Genomic DNA, 18209 nt, shown 5'->3' with positions numbered 1-18209 from the left:
ACGTTGATGATCCTGGTCATTGTTTCATGGATCCTATAGCACAAACCACCCAAAACCTTACTGCTGGTCACATAAAAAGGTGTATGAGACTCAGTAGATTCAGGTTGGTCAGGCTGTAGAGAGCAACTGCTCATGACTATCAGAAGTGAATCATGGAGCAATGGAACTGGCCGAGCCTAATAAGCCATGTTTTCTTTTGGATCATGTGGCGGGACTGATGAAAAGATGGCAGCAGGGTGCACTATGGGAAGCCATTTGGAAGCATTCACATGCAAGGTGCTTTAACAAGAGGCAAAAGAATTCTCTAAAAGCAATGGTCAAGTCAACATTAGTAAAAATGTTCTGATCGTGTGGTTAATATCATACTGATGAATCCAAATGTATGCTTTATTCATAGACATGTTTCTTCTGGATAAAAAACAATCTGCCACCATGCTGCAGCTTGGACCATTCTGGAGGCCCGGCGCTGAACCCTCTTTGTTTAGACCACATCCTCCTTCTCTTAGATGTTTCAAGAAGGGGAAAAATGGCAAGTGAGGACCAGTGCAACCCCTATGGTATTCCGTTGGTTCAGCTGAGGGGAGCTGGACAGATTTCATGTGTTTGGGGAGAAAAGGGGAGAAACTCGGAATAACATGGTGAGTGCTAATGTGCATTGTTTGTGTGGAGTGGCATGCCTGGTGGCCTCATGTGCCCCGCCTTTCCACCATGTCAGTGATGCAACAGGGTGGTATGAGGACATTGTGTGTATTTACGCGCTTTAACAATGCCACTATTTGGTAAACATGTGCTAGATGCACAGCTATGTCGACCCCTCCACCAATCAGAAAACAGCAGGGTCAGTGAGAGAACACCACGCCCTGCTTGCCCCTTTGGATGGGTCCTCTGTTTGTGCTACCAAGAAAGAAGGGGCGAGAAAGGAACGTGAGAGCGTATGTGTGGCGTGCATGAGGGGAGCGCCCGGGTCTACTGGGAATTTACGGGCAAGAAAAAGGATGAGGGCGCAATTTACGGCCTGCACCGTTCTCCCGGCCTCCCCTTGGGTAATGAGAAACGGCTGTTTGTGTTGCCTTGGTGAACCCCTCCCCCTGGCTATGACACATCATTAGTTTTTATTTCTGTCTCAGCTTTTACTGGTTTTCTGCCCAGGTGCCAACTTCTGCCAGGCGTTACAAAACGCAGCGTCTGCTGCCAGCCACCGTGGGCGAGGTCCAGGTACGGGGCGGGGCTGAGTAAGACTCAGAAGCTTGGACCACCTGTGTCTCTGACCGTGTTCCATCGCTGACCATGTGTGCTGCATCTCTCCCGATTTTAACTCATTTTTGCCCTGTGAATGAAAAGCAAATACAACATCCTCCTCACAGACGGCTGTTTCGGTGTTTAATGTTGACAAAGCACAGATAATGCACAATAGCCATGAAATTATTGGCAGTGCACTCAAAACATTTTGCATTTTTCAGATGTGAATAGAATTTTATTTAAAGTACATTTCTTCACTATCCATTGCATCCAGAACTTTCTTGGTAATAGTACGGTATACAATTATCTGACCTACTGTATGTACAGTATATAACCAGTCATCATCAGTTTTCAGTGTCACATCACGTGTGTGCATAGTGAAGCTAATACTGTGTGTGTGTGTGGCAAACAGATCCAGGGCTTTCAAAATGACTAATAGGGAGCGATCCTATCAGCTAAAAATGACCAGAAACATGCAGCTAGATCCTTTGCAGAACAGAACTATAAGGCTTTGCAATATGGCAAATGTACATGTATGAATACAGAGCAGCTGTATGAAGATGGCACACACACACACATATATATACAAATATAAAACCAGAATTATGATTAATGAGCCATTTGATTAACTGTGCTGATAATATTTGTTTCCATTGGCCTGTTTTCACTGAGCCAGGCCAAAACTTTCTGTGTTTGGACATGCATCCCACCCATAGACACAGTAAATGTGTAGTTACTGCTCCACAAGATCTTGCAAACAAATGCGCAAGCTCTATACAATTACATACACACACACACACACACACACACACAAACAAACACACACCAAAAATAGTCACAGAACACATAAAAGCCCTCATGGTTCAATTCATGGTTCATTTTTTTTTTTTTTTACATAAGACAAGGTTTTGTTTGTAATTAAGACTTCATTTACTTGAAAAAAAAGCTAAGCAATGGACTTTGAGCACAAGAGACAAGGATTTGTTTGACTCATTACTGCCCTGTTTTTTATGTTTTTTATATATAGCTTTTTTTTCAGCAAACCACAATTTATTTCCAGTGCCTTTCTTGTTTCATCACATAATAAAAAGACATAGTAATAAAGCGTCTAAATGCTGTTAATTTCCCCTACTACGTCTGTTTGCTACCTGTCATGTCTAGAGGTCAGCCAAGATCTGAATGGAAACTCAACGATTAAGGAAACAACAAAAAATGTTAATGGGTTTATGACACCCTAAACAATGCAGTGCCTTGCCGTTTCTTTTATTCCATTATTTCAGTGTCTTCCACAATTTCTGGGCACAGCATTCTGTAGTTCTTTGATTAAATTATTTTAGTCAAAACAAGAAAGAGTTTGTTTCCAGCTGGGATATCCTCCACCACCACTCACCATTTCCAACTGGACACCCTTTTTTTTTTGTAGTAGTTTCTATTTACCTACTACTAGGTTGTCTTCCACTTCACTCGAAACTTTAGTTCACATGTATATATTTTTATTTATTTATTGCAGCAATCCTCCAGTTCTCTTTATAAGAGCATTGTCTAGAATGTGTAGCAGCACGGATAGTCTTCGCCATCCAATCAGACACTCTCACAACGCTGTGTCTCTGCAGCGGGCCTGGACTTTCCATTTGCACTCTTTGCCAGCAGCGTTCTCACTACCGCAGGGCAGGTTAGGTTCCGGAGATCGGGCTGAGGGTGGTAACAGGGGCAGCAGTGGCACGGGACTTCTTCCTCCGTCCTCCCCCTGCTCTTCCTCTGCTTTTCTCTTTAGCCTCCCGGCCTCGGTTCTTGCCACCTGATTTCTCATGGTTCCTCTGGCCCTCGTGCCTCTCATTCTTTTTCTTGCCGCCCCCTGTAAATATACAATGTTTAATAAAAACTTTTAGTCTGGCATTAGTTAAAAGTCCCCTGACATGAAAATTTCACTTTTGTGAGAACATTAATACGAGTTCCCGCTAGCCTGTCTATGGTTCTGCAGTGGCTTGAAATGGCGATAGCTGTAAAGCGTGCTTTAGTCATTCTGCTTCGCCGTTCAGAGAGCGGCAGCTCAGACGGCCGGATCTGGAATTTGTTCTCTTTTCCTCATTAGCATTTAAAGATACAGACACCGAAAAGGCGGATCCTGTGTAAATCTTATTGTGGAACTAATTCAAAATGTCTGTAATTCTGCACTGAATTTCGGAAACGGACTTCAGATACGGTGTAATATTTTATGTCATGGGACCTCTAGACAAGTCACAGATTGGATAAATGGTATAGACAACATTTAATAATATGTAATCAGATAATATATTAAATTTAATAACTGTAAATGTTAGATCTCACAGATGGCCAAGACTGCGGAGGCACTCTGCTGCTCATAGACCTCCACTGGCCACCCATGCCCACCCAAATGATGCTGAAAGATCTGCACCCTCCTACCTGAACTCAATTCAAAGTTTTTACTCCACCCAGCTCACTATGTTCCTACTTGGAATGTCACCTGTTCCAAGCTAGGCTGTCCTCATCAGTGGAATTAGTGACATGATGTGACAAGTACATGATATTTTATGTGTCAGGTACTATGAGAGTATGTGTGCTATGTCTACCTTCTTATGCCTGGCGCCATATTTTGGGATCTGTCGCTGACAGAGAAACTGACAGGAGACCAGAAGCCCTCTGACAATGCTTGTTCTGGTGTGACTGTGGCACAATTGTATGTAGACCTGGTGAAAATGATCCCATGTGAGACAATAGGTGAGTGGTGCTGATGGTGGGACCACCCTGACACACTTTCCTTTCCGCTGAGGAACGGTGACAGGCTACACACACCAGTCCTCTCTGCACCATAACTACGGCGCAGAAAATAATAATCAAGCCCTTGTGAAGACTGGATATCTTAACACTTGCCGGGGCTACAGATGACTCAATGTAATGGCCCTTGTAAACAGTCAAGTTGGCCATGGTAAGAGCTCCTTTCGCTCGGCCCCGCCACCTCTCTCTCGCCCTCCACTTGCCTCCGAGTTCACGCCTGTCACAAGTTTTAAGTGCATAACACCGGCGCCCACACAAACAACCATTAGCGGAGGCCTTTGGTGCCCTTGGGTCGAAAGGAAACCAATTTGGTTTGGGTGGTAGATAAGAATTATGCTGCTGCAAGAGTACAGACACACACATACACACACACACACACTTAGAGAAGAGAGAAAATCTGGAAGGCAAACAATATTTAAACATTTTCGCGAGGACCCCTGCTGGCTCACGCTGCACAGCTGCAAAATCGCTCTCACGCTATCGAAAAGGAGACAACAGTGTGAAAAATATCACTCGATGAAAAATTGTTGCGGGGTTTTGTGCGAATCGGCTAGAGCAGAAATAATGACTGGTCAGGATCTTTTTAAAGAAGGACAAAAAAGAGATAAAGCAGAGAGAAGAAGGACAACTGGAAGAAATCAAAGAGCATTTCCAAGCGCTTTCTCCAGCGACTCCGGTACCACTACCGTAAGCAGGGAGTCTGGGCCTCTCCGCTGACTGATGGCTGTTATGAACTCTGTGTTGCGAGTTTCGGTGTTCCCTGGATACAGAATCAACACTCGTACAGGGCTGGAGAGCATTTGCTGCGTGTTTGATGACAAGAGCCTTACGGAGGCAGCTGCTTACGCCGGCCGGCCCCGTCCTCCAGCCCGGGCCCAAGTTTCCACACAGGCCCATTAACTTCATATCTGTTTTTATAACTTCGCCCGGATTTCAAAATTCTGGAGGGAGCGCAAAGTTCAAATGTGTCACGCTCTAATTCACTTGTTAGGTGTTACTAATTCATATTTAACCCACCTTTGGCACGACGCATTCATTCATCTTCATGAATGCTCAAAGAAGGCCTCTCTGAGATATCGGGGAACATTTAGGTGAAACACGCCTAAAGGACTAATTCAAATAAAGATACCACAAGGGTCAGATGGGGGAAACCAGACCAGGATTCATAGCCCTCCTTTCATCTTCCCGGATAAAAACAGTGACAGAGACGTTCGAAGGCTCTGTTCATTTATAGCAGTGGCGAATGTGGCTACACTCAATCTAAGCCAAACACTGTTGCCTGACAAAGGCAATCACGCGCTTAGCAAATTCTGTTTTCGTGCAAACCCATTCATTAAGCTACAGGAAGGAAAAAGAAAGAAAAACGGCCAAATCGACACAAAAGCGTGAGATCTGCAGACCACTAAATCACCGCTGTTATACAAGCGCTGCCTCCTGTGGTTTTTACAGCGGCCCCGTCGGCCAATTCATGCCGATATATTCACCGCCTACCTAAATTAGCACCCGAACACATTCATGCACAAGACGGAGGTCAAGACACACACTGCCTATGAGTCAATTTGCAAAAGAAGTGCGTTAATTCCCGCGAGGCCGCGCAGGGCACTTATTTCCCATTTTCGCATTACCAAATCTGGATGGAGAACATAAGCCGAAGCTAATGGCAAACATGCAGCGAGAGCCCTGGACAGCAAATCTTTCAGCACGCGAGTCTCACCTCTCAATCTCCCCGCCTGGCAGGGTGAGATTGACTGCCAATTGCCGACATTTTCCCATGTCAAGGCCCATCAGTTCCGAGGAACCTCTGCACCCTGTCTTCCTGACAAGCGAGCGCCAAGTTTACAGTCTAGCAGGCGGCATAGCTCTTTAATGGGCCAGTTTATAATATTTCACTGTTAATTATTCTTGCGAACCCAGGCTGGGAAATTCTTTCCACGATGCGGGTGTCAAGCAGTGTAAATTTGCCTCTCATTTCTCAAAAGCTGCAGTCAGAAGCTCTCCAGCATAGAACCCGTGTCTCCTAAAGGCGTTAAGCAGACATTCCACCAGTCTCCACAAAAGAGCGCTCCAGACAAGGGACCTTATCTACTGGTTCTTTTAGTACGTTTAGTGTGACCACACCACTGACAAAGACATCAAACTTCTAGAGTGGACATGGAGGAACACTGCTCAACCGGTGTTAAAAGTAAGCAGCATGGGAACGAAACATCTTCATCATTGGATAGGGCGAGAGAGTGTGAGAAACCCAAAATCCATGCAGCCTAACCTGGCCCAGCTCTCCTGTTGTTCTCTCTCTCTCTTGTTTTATTAGAGGCCATTTTATTGCTTAAGCAGAAAATTTCAATGTTTGCGAGAACAAGCTGTCCACGTAAGAGGGCTTTCATTTTGCTTTTCTAATAAACCTCAAAAAACAAGGCTCTGGGGCAATATTCAGTGTTAAATAAATACCTTTCCCGGCCAAAACGTTACAGTAAATCAATATCTACAGCGATCGCAGTATCTCAAGAACGAATGTAAACAGCGGGATGAATTATGAGTGAAGCTTGTAACCTCTTATCAATGCATCGGCATGGTTAGAGGAGATTAGCATCTCCTGCACTTGTGCCAAGTCTCATGTGACCCCAATCTCATTTTCGAGGGCCCTCAACATCAGATCAACGAAAACCTTATGCCGCAGAGAACTCAAAAACAAACAAGCATGTCCTCTCAGATCATTTTCCAGCGATGAAAAGCTTAGATTTCAGCAGTCTTTGTTCGTTTTCTGCAATATTCACATGTTTGTTTATGTCATTTTCAGGTGCAACCCTCATGTTTGGAAGATTTGGACAGGACTGTGCCAAATATCCTGGACAGTGAAATCCTGTCCTTATTTGTGTTATGGATGCTTGACTCCACTTTGGATATCCGCTTACTGCCAATTGTTCCATTATGAATGAGCACCATTATCGCTCAGTTACATCTACGGCGTTTGGCAGAGACCCTTGTCAAGAGCGACTCTTTCTGTGAGCGAATAGATTCTGCTACTGGTTCAATAGGACCCCGGCTAGGACCCCCACTAAATTCTTCCTATCATGCAGGAGGTCCATGCGATAAGGTCCGCTGGATGCTCACCTCTCACACAGGGAACCCTCCTTGGCACAGCGCACCTCTGCGTCTCGGACTCCGGGGAGCAGGTGGATTGGGCTGGGGGTCCAGAGGTGGAGAAGGAGCTGAGGGCCTGAACCGGTTCCCTCAGCCGAGTCTGGCTGCCCTTCTTGAAGCCGCACGTCTTGTTCTTCTTCATGCACGGCCCCCATGCGCTCCATTCCCCCAACTCACACTGCACTGCATGTGATGTAAAAGAGCAGAGAAGGGAACATATAGCAGCCTCTTCACAAACGCTCAACTGACCAGTCTGATGCAGATTACGTGTACTGACAGACAGGTTCGACCTTTAATAACAGATATCACTCACCATCACTTTTAACCATTTTTTTTTTGCTTAGAGATGCAGGGGGGGATTGTGTTAAGGTTGTGTTCATTTTTAGTCATGATATGCTGTCAAATGCTGACTCCATCTGGTTTGAGCAGATTGTAGTTGTGGGAAGAAGTACAACTCCACTTTCCCCTCTTCTTTAGAGCTTCTGGAAGTTTTTTCCCCCCAAAAGTGTGGGGAAAGGGTGGTTGGATGAAAGTGGACAGTGCCAAAAACAATCACAAGGAGAAAATGTACGATAAGGAGTTTGGAATGAAGGTAGGAGAATGAGGGTAGAGCCAGAATGTCACCCCAGAGGTCCAGAGTCATCTTTCACAGGCCAGCTCAGTTACACTATTAGCACTGTGTTTGCTTACTTATGACAGGACAATTTTCAAAAGGAATCAATAAAAGCCCTTATCATCCAGCAGGCCTTCCTCCAAAACCCCAGGCCACGCTAGCTGCTATTGAGAAATAGCAAGGAAGAGAAAAAGCAGAATTAGGGGACTAATCAGGGAGGAGAGGGGGTGTCCCAAGGTAAAGACTTGTGATGGATGTGTGGTTATATCCTGTGAGCGTTGAACTGGAATTAATACATTTCTTAAATGTGTTCATTCCTGATGGTACGATACACATACAGTTTCACGCAAAGTGATAATCCAACGCACCCCACCCACTAGGACGGACTCTAGAGGTCAAAGGTCACTCACCCGCACACTCCATGGTGCCATTGGCTGTGCTGAAGCCATCAGGGCAGCTGGTGTAACATCGCCCTCTGTGTGAATACAAGCCCTCCTTACACTTTGTGCAAAAATTTCGACTGAAGCACTCTTCACAATTTTCTATTTTACATTCTGCAAAGAAAACGGGAGGGAGGGGGAAAAACATCAAAATGCCAGTCGGCCAGTCTGTCAAAATAATACATTTCTGCTTAGTGGTGACCCATATTATATAATTTTGCCACCCACACTGAAAACATTAAAGTGTTTAATTATTTTATCCACTTCGTGATTCATATCTAGTAGCAGCCTCTTTAAACGTTTTGCCAAGGATCATGTGTTTAATCCCAGGATTGAAATATGTCCTTGAAAGCCTTTCTGGGCACAGGATTTCCTGACAACATATTGGAATAATTGCGATATATGTTTAGCTCTAGAAAGACCAGTTGCCGAGCGTCAGCAAACCCCTGCGGATCTCAGCACACCTCAACTCACCCATTTCCAGCTTTGCCTCACCAGTCAAACAAACAAACTACTTCAAATTGGGGCTATTATGGACACAGACGGAATGAAAAGCAGACACATACTTACCAGAGTCCATCTGCATCTCCCTTCTTTCAAATTATCATCATTATCTTATTCTGGAATAACGGAGCCAGTTTTTAGTTCATTCTCTTCTTTTGCTCCGAAGAGAAAAAAATAAATAACCTCAACAAAATCCCTATGATGCATAATTATAAGATGCATAGCTTTCAGGTGGCTTACAGGTGTTATAGTATGACAGAGATGCCTTTCAATGGCTTGTAATATTATAAGGCCTCTGGGCCTTCTTAATGGTAATCTGCTCTCAATTATTCCTTTTAACTCTTGACAAGTAAATTTGACATTAGTAATGTTTGGAGCAAATACTTTTGTGCTGAACTGTTTACAAATGTACCCGTAATGCAAAACAAATGTTGCTAACAAGACATCTAGGGGATATGGAGACATATCAAATGTTCATTGCTGATTGAATAATTACGGTCCGTGAATTTCCAAGGGGCTGCAGAAGTCTGGTTGAAAACTGTGAGGTCTTTCAACCATGAGTTGGGGGGGGGGTGCTTAATAACCTCTAATCTTTATAGTTAATCATTCCTAAATGAACATGTTTTTATCAGCATGTTTTCATATACACATATGACTTATGTATGAGAGTTGGACCTTTTCTAGCAGTCAATATAAAAATCATTCTTTATGCATCAGAGAGCTCTTCTATACTGAATGCTTTTCTGTGCATGCATAATGAAAATATCTGACACGATAGGTGTTGACTGAAGTAGTCCAACAGCGAATTAAATGAAATATTGAAATGTAATATTATATAATGTCTCCCAATGGCTCAGTACGGGCTCATTGCTTAAAAGTAAAGCCTGCATGACTAGTCGCTCCCATTTCTTTTGGTTTAGAAACAAATCTACTTGACATAATCACATTACTGATTGGTTCTAGAAGACCTCTAGACGTATATGGTTCTCAAGAGCCAATGTAAATCTCCAAATGGTCTTTATGGGAAATACCAAATGGTATTTATGGGCAAACCATGGGTTCTTAGACAGCAGAGGATCAACAAAGTCTATTTTGAACTGGTGTAAACTGTGTGGATACGGATCAAAATAATAACACAGACATCCCTACAGCACTGGTGCTGTTCCACGTTGGATCTTTTCCCTTACAACCTGTTTCTCACCAAGAATAAGAGAAAACAGAGCACTGGACAGTGTTGGCGCAGGGAATCAGGAAAATGCGTAATTACCCCTCCATTTACGGAGGACGTCGTCACGGCAATGAGGTACTAAACGACTTGTTTTGTTTGCGTGTTTGTTTGTCAGATAATTTGTGCAGACCTGGTACTAAATAATAAGACAGAAGAGATCAAAGTGTTCAATTACAGAGAGATGAGAGTGTTCTGTGGGAAAAATCACAGTGAAACTCACGGGCACACTTGTTCATGTCGGGGTTTCGGATCCCAAAGTACCCAACGGGGCAAGAAGCAAGGCAAACACCCGTCTGGCGGATGTCATTCCGCTCCAGGAGAAAGAAAAGGCGAGGTCTGCACTTCAGACAGCCATTGTATTCTGAGCAGTTCTCACAGCCATTGGAGCAAGATGGTGGAACTTCGGTACTTACTGTGGGAAAATGTGAAAAAAGGAGGCTTTAAAATTAATTTTAAATATTCAAAGATGTACAATTTGATTCGATTTTTGTCACAGATGAAAAACAACATGAGCAGGGTGCACCAGAAACATCTCCAAAAGATGGCACCCTTTAAAAGCAAACTGCCTAATGTGAACAAGGTTTCAGAAGGTTTGTAATTGGTGGCTTGTTTCTTGCTGTAAAGTCAATACAAATAAAAATGTTCATTTCTTTTATGTAATAAGATTAATAGCAACTTGTTTATTTCAACACTTCTAAAACTCATTTTTATGTACAAACACAAATCATTTTCTCAAAGCAAAAATCCAACAACTTCACCGACTAATAAAATCATTGTTGATCAACTGATTGATCAACTTTTTGTTCCTATATAGAAGTTTTGAGAGGAAAACAAGGTTAAAGTTCCTGAACACGACATGAAATGAAATGAACAATGAAACCACAGGTCCAAAAACAACAATGAAGAGTTGAATTTCACATTAATCTGCCTAGGCCATGCCAGATATCTAAGTTTGAGCAACTTCTCACTGTTTTTTACTCATTGGAGATTCTAAACAGATTGTCCTGGAGTCTTGGACCTGACAGCCTACCCCGGTATATTCCAAACCAGGCTGTTATATCACACTGGGGCCTGGAGAGGTCAGCATGGAATGGCTTGGCTATGACAGAACCTGACCAACCCACCATCCCATTCTCCAGAAAATGACTTTAAACAGATCCACGATCAGGCAGACTGTAACTCATACAAACATATTTACACTTCTCCTTCTCAGAAACATCCCCAAACTTTTGGTAAAAGATGAACAAATAAACAAATACATGCAGAGAACTGAAATTATGGTTTGGAGATGGTGTCAGGGAGCATTTCCTGTTTCTAGGGGCCAGTTGGAGCTGAAAATGCAATCATCAGAGTTGATTCATGGGTGCTGGTGCACTATCGGTGCTAAATATACACACAATTCATCTGCTGCTGTCTCAAGAAGATAAAACCATGGTAAAAACGTTAAAAACATGCCAGAACAATTCAGCAGCGCTGAATTTGCAGGGACAGAGGATCACAGACAAAGCAACATGACTGGGCATGAGAAGTACTGAGGTGGGATGTGGTGGGTCGGGATAGACATGTTGTAGTGCTGTTAATACAAATTTACACAAACTTGTCTACAGCGTATCATTGAAAATTTTTTTTTTAGAATATTAAATAGAATTACATACAATTAGGAAGGAGTGCAATTAATAAAAACACATATTTGTTCCAATTATATTTTTTATTGGATGGTATATGGAAATGTCACCTAAGTCAACCTGATACTATGCCAATGCCAATGACCATTCATAAAATAACAGTCATTTGCCATATTGTACCACAATTCAATGCATTCTGGTACACCCTTAAGTACTAAAGATGTTCTAATTGTATTAATTTATGTTATTTGTATTAGTAATTTCTAAATGTGCAGTCAGTCTATTAACATAATAGCTCTGTCTTTAAAATGTAAAATGGATAAGACCAGGACTCTGGTCTGGCCAAGAATCCACTGTTGCTCAAGCTTGCATGTGTTTTTACAAGTAAAAATATGTGACTTGCTGACTAGTCACCACAGAGAAAGTGGTCGACTTTCAGTGATTCACTGATAACAAGACCAGTTTTTTCCCCCAGACAAAGACAGTCTGGCCAAGAGTGTACTTTAAAAGAAGATTCGGCGTCTAGCCCGGTTCAGCTACCACCATTAATTTACTGCCCAGCAGTTGCTCTAATGCTTATTAAAAGTGCCCGGATATAATCTCAGTCCAACACATTTTAGCTAAATGGTGGATTATAGCCCTGCATGTTTGCATTTAACTGATTTATGCCTCACTTAAGTTCCTCTGCGGGTCCTGGCCCCAGGAAGCCAAATAAAAGAGAAATATGAAGACGCTGAATTCCTGTGAACCAATTGGGTTTCTAGATGCTCTGCAAAAACTGACGTCAGGGTTTCAGCTAGGTAAGCATGATCTAAGCATCGTGGATTTTCAGTTCAGATTTTGGCTTGATTAAATTAGAGCAGTGTTTCAAAATGTAAATATTTCTTTGAAATTATAGATCAGGGTTCTTGGCTAGGGCTCCTCTGTCCAGGTTTGTTCTTCAAGAATGTGTTGCATGTGCAAAATAACAAGCATAAGCCAACTGCTGATGAACGAGCTGATCTGTGTTTGAAATACACGAATCATAAAAACCAGTTTAGTTCTGACTTTTTAACATCTGGGCCTAAAGCTCCTGACAGTGGCAGTCAGACGATTCACGCTGCACTTTGGTTAAACCGCAGACAAACACACAACAAAAATCAAATCCAAAACCTGTGTGTGGCAGAGAAGTCTTCCAGTTCGCTACTCCAATCTGACAGAACCAGTGTCTGACCTCGCATGACCTTTGCCTCCTCTGATCCCTGCTTCAGACCTTCAGACGGAGCTGCTACTCACACCACCCGACCCCGGAAGTGAGGTAACGTGGTTCATTCCTCCGCTACATCACCTAGAGTGAAACCGCGAGCAGTGTGGCCATAATCGTCACAGGTGGAGGCGTGGGACACTTTTAACGGAAAACGTATTGCGTTAAACCTTTCCAGCTCCACCATGAAGCTAGTGCCCACTGCAGTTTTTTTTTGGGGGGGGGGCGTGTACTGTCTCGCCTGTCGGCATAAGGTGTCGGGCACAGTTGTCAGGCACCCGCGCCAGGTCAGCCTGTGCTATTGCTGCCAGCAGCCCTGTGTAAGCTCTAAAACTGTGAAATAGTGGCAATTAACCGCCAAGGCACCACACATTAAAGGGATTTATAATCCACAATTTTAAACATATATAAAGACATTGTGCTGAATGAATGGATAAGGACTATCAGTGTGTGTGTGTGTGTGGGGGGGGGACGACGACTCACTCCGTCTCTGCCGCCGTTCTTTGGCCAGTTTGAGGTTACTGTCACTGCTGTGACCCATGGAGCTGAGAATTATCACCACCAGCGCCAGTAGTTCCAGCTGCATAGTCCCTGCTGCCCCGCCACCGGGGTCCTCCACCCCTTCACACGTGCGCAGATCTTGCCGAGGCCGCCCTCTTCCACCTACCCTGGGACCTCTACTTCCCTTCGGCGGAGGAGGAGGAGGAGGCTGGTGCTGCTGGTGGGGCTACGAGTCCATAGCGTGGACGGTGAGAGCGTGAAGAGGGGGCAGAGCACCATCGGACGCTGGGTCGGATGCGTTGGCGGGGAGAAGGCGGCCCCCTTCAACCCATGAAGGTGGGCAGCGCCGAGGGGAAAAGGCCGAGCTTGGAGCGCTGGCGTCTGTGAGCGCCGCAGCCCGGGAGCGTGTGTCTTATTAGAGACACCAGGGGGAGGAGAGGGAGCGCTAGAAAAAGAGGGATGGAGAAAGACTCCTGGACTCCTGTGCGTGACAAGACTGCTGCCAGCTCCAAGACCTGCAGGAGAGAGAGAGCGAGAGAGAGAGAGAGAGAGAGAGAGAGAGAGAGAAACATCCAGAACATCAGAAGAAAGTCCCAGAACTCGGCAAAGGGAGATGCCCTGTTTCATGCTATCAGCTTCAATTTTATAACTCGGACAACAAAGCGCTCCGCAAAAGACTTATATCCTTTCAGTGAGCAGCAGCGAATCCCGTGAAAGGATGGTGGTGAGCGTTGCCCCTGTCGTTAGCACACGTTACGTTCATTACCAATCTTTTTCCTCAGAGGCGGTAGAACGTGATTAGGACGGGCCGAAGTTGAATTTGGGCCCGAGAGTTTTGACTGATTCTGTTTGGCCAATCGTGCGTGGGGAGGGGGGGGGGGGGGCACAGAACAAACGCGGAGCAGCGCGCCAGCTCAGCACTCCAGCCACAAGCCGACCGCGCCGTCCTCACGCCGACCCTGCCAGGAGGCGGACGGAGGCGGGCATCAGAAATTACACCTGATTCTGCCAAATCACTCGCAGACTTCGCACGGGGAAGCAAACAAAACCAAACCGAGGAAAAACTCGACAATACCACAAATACTTGTTGGTCACTGCACTCTGAACTGCCATTTTCAGAAGACGGGGTGATGACTAGAAAAACATGTTTGCTCAGTTCCAACACACACTACTCCGTTCCCGTCTTTCCCAGGACAGGAGAAGAAGGGCTGAGCAGGTCAGCGGCATGGGGTTCAGTCTATGGAAGGGTGATGGGTGGAGGGACGTCATACTTTGGCCCATATTTGGTGACGGAAGGCTTCATTGATACCGTGGAGCAGCGCCGCATTTCGAACCGCCGCCGGCATCTAGCTGGACATTACGCAGCATGTGTTCTTATGGTCTCTGAGCAAATTACCAACAAACGCAACAGGAGATTCTGTCTTTAAAAATCCTTTTTCTCGTGCAAAGAATTAAAAAATCTGATTGGTCCTAAGAGTGCTGAAGGTGCAACCAGACAGGCGACATCAGGCCTCAGTTGGGAGGGACGTCATGACATTGTGAAACCTTATTCATGGTGACCTGGACAGCATTTAATTGCACAGTCACCCATCAGGCTTTGTGGGGAGTGTCCTAAGAAAATGAGCAGGTAATGAATGGAGGGATGGAGGGAATGGACGGAGACCGGGAGACGACGCGTAGCAGCTAGAAACTGCATTTTTCAACCACTCTCCACACCGAACCTGACTTGTGCCTGAAAGTGAACGTCTGGCAAAATATCATGTTCTAGATTTACAAAAGGCTCCAAATATCAACCAGGCATGTTCATTAGAGGACAGAGGGGTTGACATAAAAGCAATGTTTTTTTTTTTTTATTATTTTAATTAAGCCCATACATTTCACAGGAAGCACACAATCAAATAGAAATAGAAAATAGAACTACTGCACAAGATTTACAGGATGGAAGCCAGGGTGCTAAACAAGAGTTTTTCCAAGCAAAGGCTATTTCTGGGAACAAATAAACACCAAAGTTGCTAAATGAAATAAACAAAAAAAAAAGTTGTCTCAGATCCCAGCCAAGCAAAGCTGCAATAAATAGCGGGCGCACCAGCGAAGGCCCCCGTGACCCCTGCCGTGCACGTGAGTAATCATCTCTGCTCTCGCCTCCTCATCCATTAAACAGACCCCGGGGCAGCGGCCGACCCCCCTCGTCCGTCCCCAGCACCGCGCTCACCTGAAGCGCGGGCTGAAACGCCATTAAATAGTCAGGAGATTAAATTGCCCCGCTTTGCAGCTCCTTTTGATTTATCAATTATTTAGGCCGGCGGCAGAAAAGGATCTATCGCCCTGGGAGAAGGACTGAGAAGTGGGACTATGACAGAAAATGAGGCCGAGCAACATGCAGCACGACTTCATGTCCAGCTATGAAACATCCAGAACATCATAATAATAAAAAAATACACAACCTCGGAAAAATTTAAGTGTCTCACGCATTCGTGACTATAACGAAAGCTGCATGACCTTCAGAGGAAACAAATACAGAAAACGCAGGACTTTTTTTTATATTAATTTTAAACCAATTGAATTCTTAATTTGCACTAGTTGCACACGATTCGAGCCCTGCGCCGGCGACCTGACCCCCTGGCACAGTGAACGTGGCGGGCGCAGGCCGCGGCAGTTCGGCAGATCGCTTCCTGTGCGGAGTGGAACAAGGTGGGATGTTCCTCGCCCCTGCCGTCCCGCAGCAGGCCCACCCAGACTCACCCGCGCCTACCGGCTCAGCGGCCGCCCTTTCTGCACATCCTTCTGTCACTGGGAAATCTGAAAGAAAGAAAGAAAGAGAGCAGGAACCCTCGTTTATTTTCGGGCTCTGGCAGAATTTTGTTAAATGTTCTGTCAAATGGGCGCCGCTGTTTGCGGAGCCAAGATAAATACGCCGTTTCTGTGCTTGTTCGTTCTCTAAATACACATGATGCCTGAAGAGCGACAGGCAGCAGGAGCGAAGGCGCCCTAATGCAATAAGGGTGTCTCTAATGGACACGAATGGGGGCATTTAGGATGTCTCGTATTTCAGAGTGACAGGCGCCCTTTAAAGGGAGGAAATGTCCACGTTCCCCTTTTTAGGAGGGTCGGGAGCACACAGCTTGACTCTTTAATCGCTTGACTCTTCCTTTTATTGTATTTATTTGTTTTTTTACATAAAGACTTGTCTGTCATATTTGTGTGTGCCTGAGTGAAAATGAATTGTTGAGATGTTGAAAATGTTGAAAAATGGAAATCGCAAACGAACTTTTTTCCCCCAAAAAAGGTTACTGAACGTGTGATGAATAAAATGCATACAACGTAACTATATCTTACAAAGTAAAATTCACAAATTAGCAAACACCACATGCTCCTGCTATTTTTTTTTTTTGTTGTTGTTGTAGATAAATACGGTTAAAATGTGAAGTTTTAATGAATAAACGGCATGAATCAGGTTTACCTGACTGTGGAGTAGAAATGAAAAGAAAATGAAAAAGTGAATAAAAGTAAAAGTGATGTGAAACTCACCGCGCTCGTCATCATCATCTTCATCAGCAGCGTCGCCGGGATAAAAACGCAAACTTCCAAAAAGAAGAAAAAAAAGAAAAGAAAAAAAAAGAAGGAAATGTGTTCAATATTCGGGGATGGAGAGGAAAGGCAGAGGCAATTTCCACGTGAGTCCAGCATCCAGCTCGGGCTCTCCTCGTCCCTTCAGCGTCAGGAAGTTCGCGTCCAGCCCCGCGCTGGCCCCGCCCCCCGACAGTGGGAGGGGCCACTGAGGGAGGTGGGGGGTGGGGGGGGGGGGTGCTGCGGGTGACCCTGGAAGGGATGCTCTTCTGGATGACACCATCAGGGTGACTCCTTTTCGTCCAGATCACGGTGACCATGTGTGAAATGTAGAGTTTCAGTTCACAATGCAGAGCGACATTGTCAGTCCTGCAGGTTCTTTGTCCTGAATTCAGAAAACGCTGCACAGCAATCGACTGTAATCAAACACTCTTGACTGCATGCATTAATAGTATTTTTATTATAAAAGCAACACCTTTCATATTGTAACACCGTAAACTGTTTCCATTTTCAGAATAACAATCATGTTGTCCTTTTGCACATTATTGCACAAAAAAAATTATTACGAAATTCCACAATGTTTGTTTACTGGGGCATGGTGTTGTGCTTTCGGAGGCACTTTACCAAATGGAGCCCAACATGGCGGGAAATCCTCATAGCTGAGAGTCATTTCAGGTTGCCTGTTATACGACCTTGACCTCCCAAGTCAGGGGAGGTCAGATAGCTGCACATTTAAAAGTGTGGAGCATCTGGTTTTCATAAAGCCCACTGCAGGCGCTCTAAAAAGAGAGAGAGAGAGAGAGAGAGAGAGTGAGCACTTGCTTTCACGTCTCAGCGGCTCAGACCTCACAGACAAGATCGCTTTTTGGCTGCAACCACCTGAACCCTTCATGCCTTCCTCAACAGACGGTCATTGATCTGCTCCATTTGTGCTCCGTTCAGTGTCTCCGGCACGGCTTCTCCACAGGCAGGGACAAGGTCGAGAGTGCGTGCCACTGACTAATAAAGAGCAGGAAAGTTTGCTAATGAGTTTTGGACCAGCAATCAGCCTTAAAGAGATTTTGTATTGTTTACACCAGAGCTGGCCTCATATAAACCAATCTTGCATGTCATGGAATTATACTTAACGTGTTTTTCAGCAGGCGGCAGGGACACACCCCCCCCCCCACCTCCCCTCAATCATTTCTTCACGAGATGAGGAAAGCTACGACACATCGTTCATGCTACGCCAGTTAAACGCATGATGATGATGGTATAGGCACATGTGTTGCAAATTCAGCCCCTTAACAACCTGTCGTGAGTTTATTTTCCTGTC

At 44.8% G+C, this 18209-nt stretch overlaps 1 protein-coding gene across 3 annotated transcripts; it reads right to left on the bottom strand.

Moving 5' to 3' along the window:
* Positions 1-1358: 1358 nt before the first annotated feature.
* rspo1 (R-spondin 1) lies at positions 1359-17045 on the bottom strand. 3 transcript variants are annotated; one of them, XM_028980331.1, is made up of 7 exons: positions 16856-17043; positions 16070-16126; positions 13310-13842; positions 10179-10370; positions 8197-8340; positions 7144-7356; positions 1359-3094 (listed from the first exon to the last, which is right to left on the bottom strand). In XM_028980331.1, the coding sequence occupies exons 3-7, from the start codon at positions 13410-13412 to the stop codon at positions 2913-2915; spliced, it is 834 nt and encodes a 277-aa protein (XP_028836164.1). In that variant the 5' UTR covers positions 13413-13842; positions 16070-16126; positions 16856-17043; the 3' UTR covers positions 1359-2912. The 3 variants fall into 3 exon arrangements, with proteins under 3 accessions (XP_028836164.1, XP_028836165.1, XP_028836167.1); XM_028980332.1 differs by having other exon boundaries at positions 16080-16126; XM_028980334.1 differs by lacking the exon at positions 10179-10370 and having other exon boundaries at positions 16856-17045.
* Positions 17046-18209: the final 1164 nt, after the last annotated feature.

Source organism: Denticeps clupeoides, chromosome 5, assembly GCF_900700375.1.
Source record: "Denticeps clupeoides chromosome 5, fDenClu1.1, whole genome shotgun sequence".
In the NCBI taxonomy this organism is placed as follows: Eukaryota; Metazoa; Chordata; class Actinopteri; order Clupeiformes; family Denticipitidae; genus Denticeps; species Denticeps clupeoides.
Note: the sequence above shows the minus strand (reverse complement) of the source record. Positions and strands in the feature narration are given on the sequence as shown.

What these genes read in the sequence shown, in the direction of transcription:
- rspo1 (XM_028980331.1), bottom strand. Translation starts at nt 13,412, where the DNA reads ATGCAGCTGGAACTACTGGCGCTGGTGGTGATAATTCTCAGCTCCATG. An exon ending in CGACATGAACAAGTGTGCCC is followed by an intron (nt 8,341 to 10,178) that starts GTGAGTTTCACT and finishes TTTTCTTTGCAG; the next exon opens with AATGTAAAATAGAAAATTGT. An exon ending in GAGGGTTCCCTGTGTGAGAG is followed by an intron (nt 3,095 to 7,143) that starts GTGAGCATCCAG and finishes GTATATTTACAG; the next exon opens with GGGGCGGCAAGAAAAAGAAT.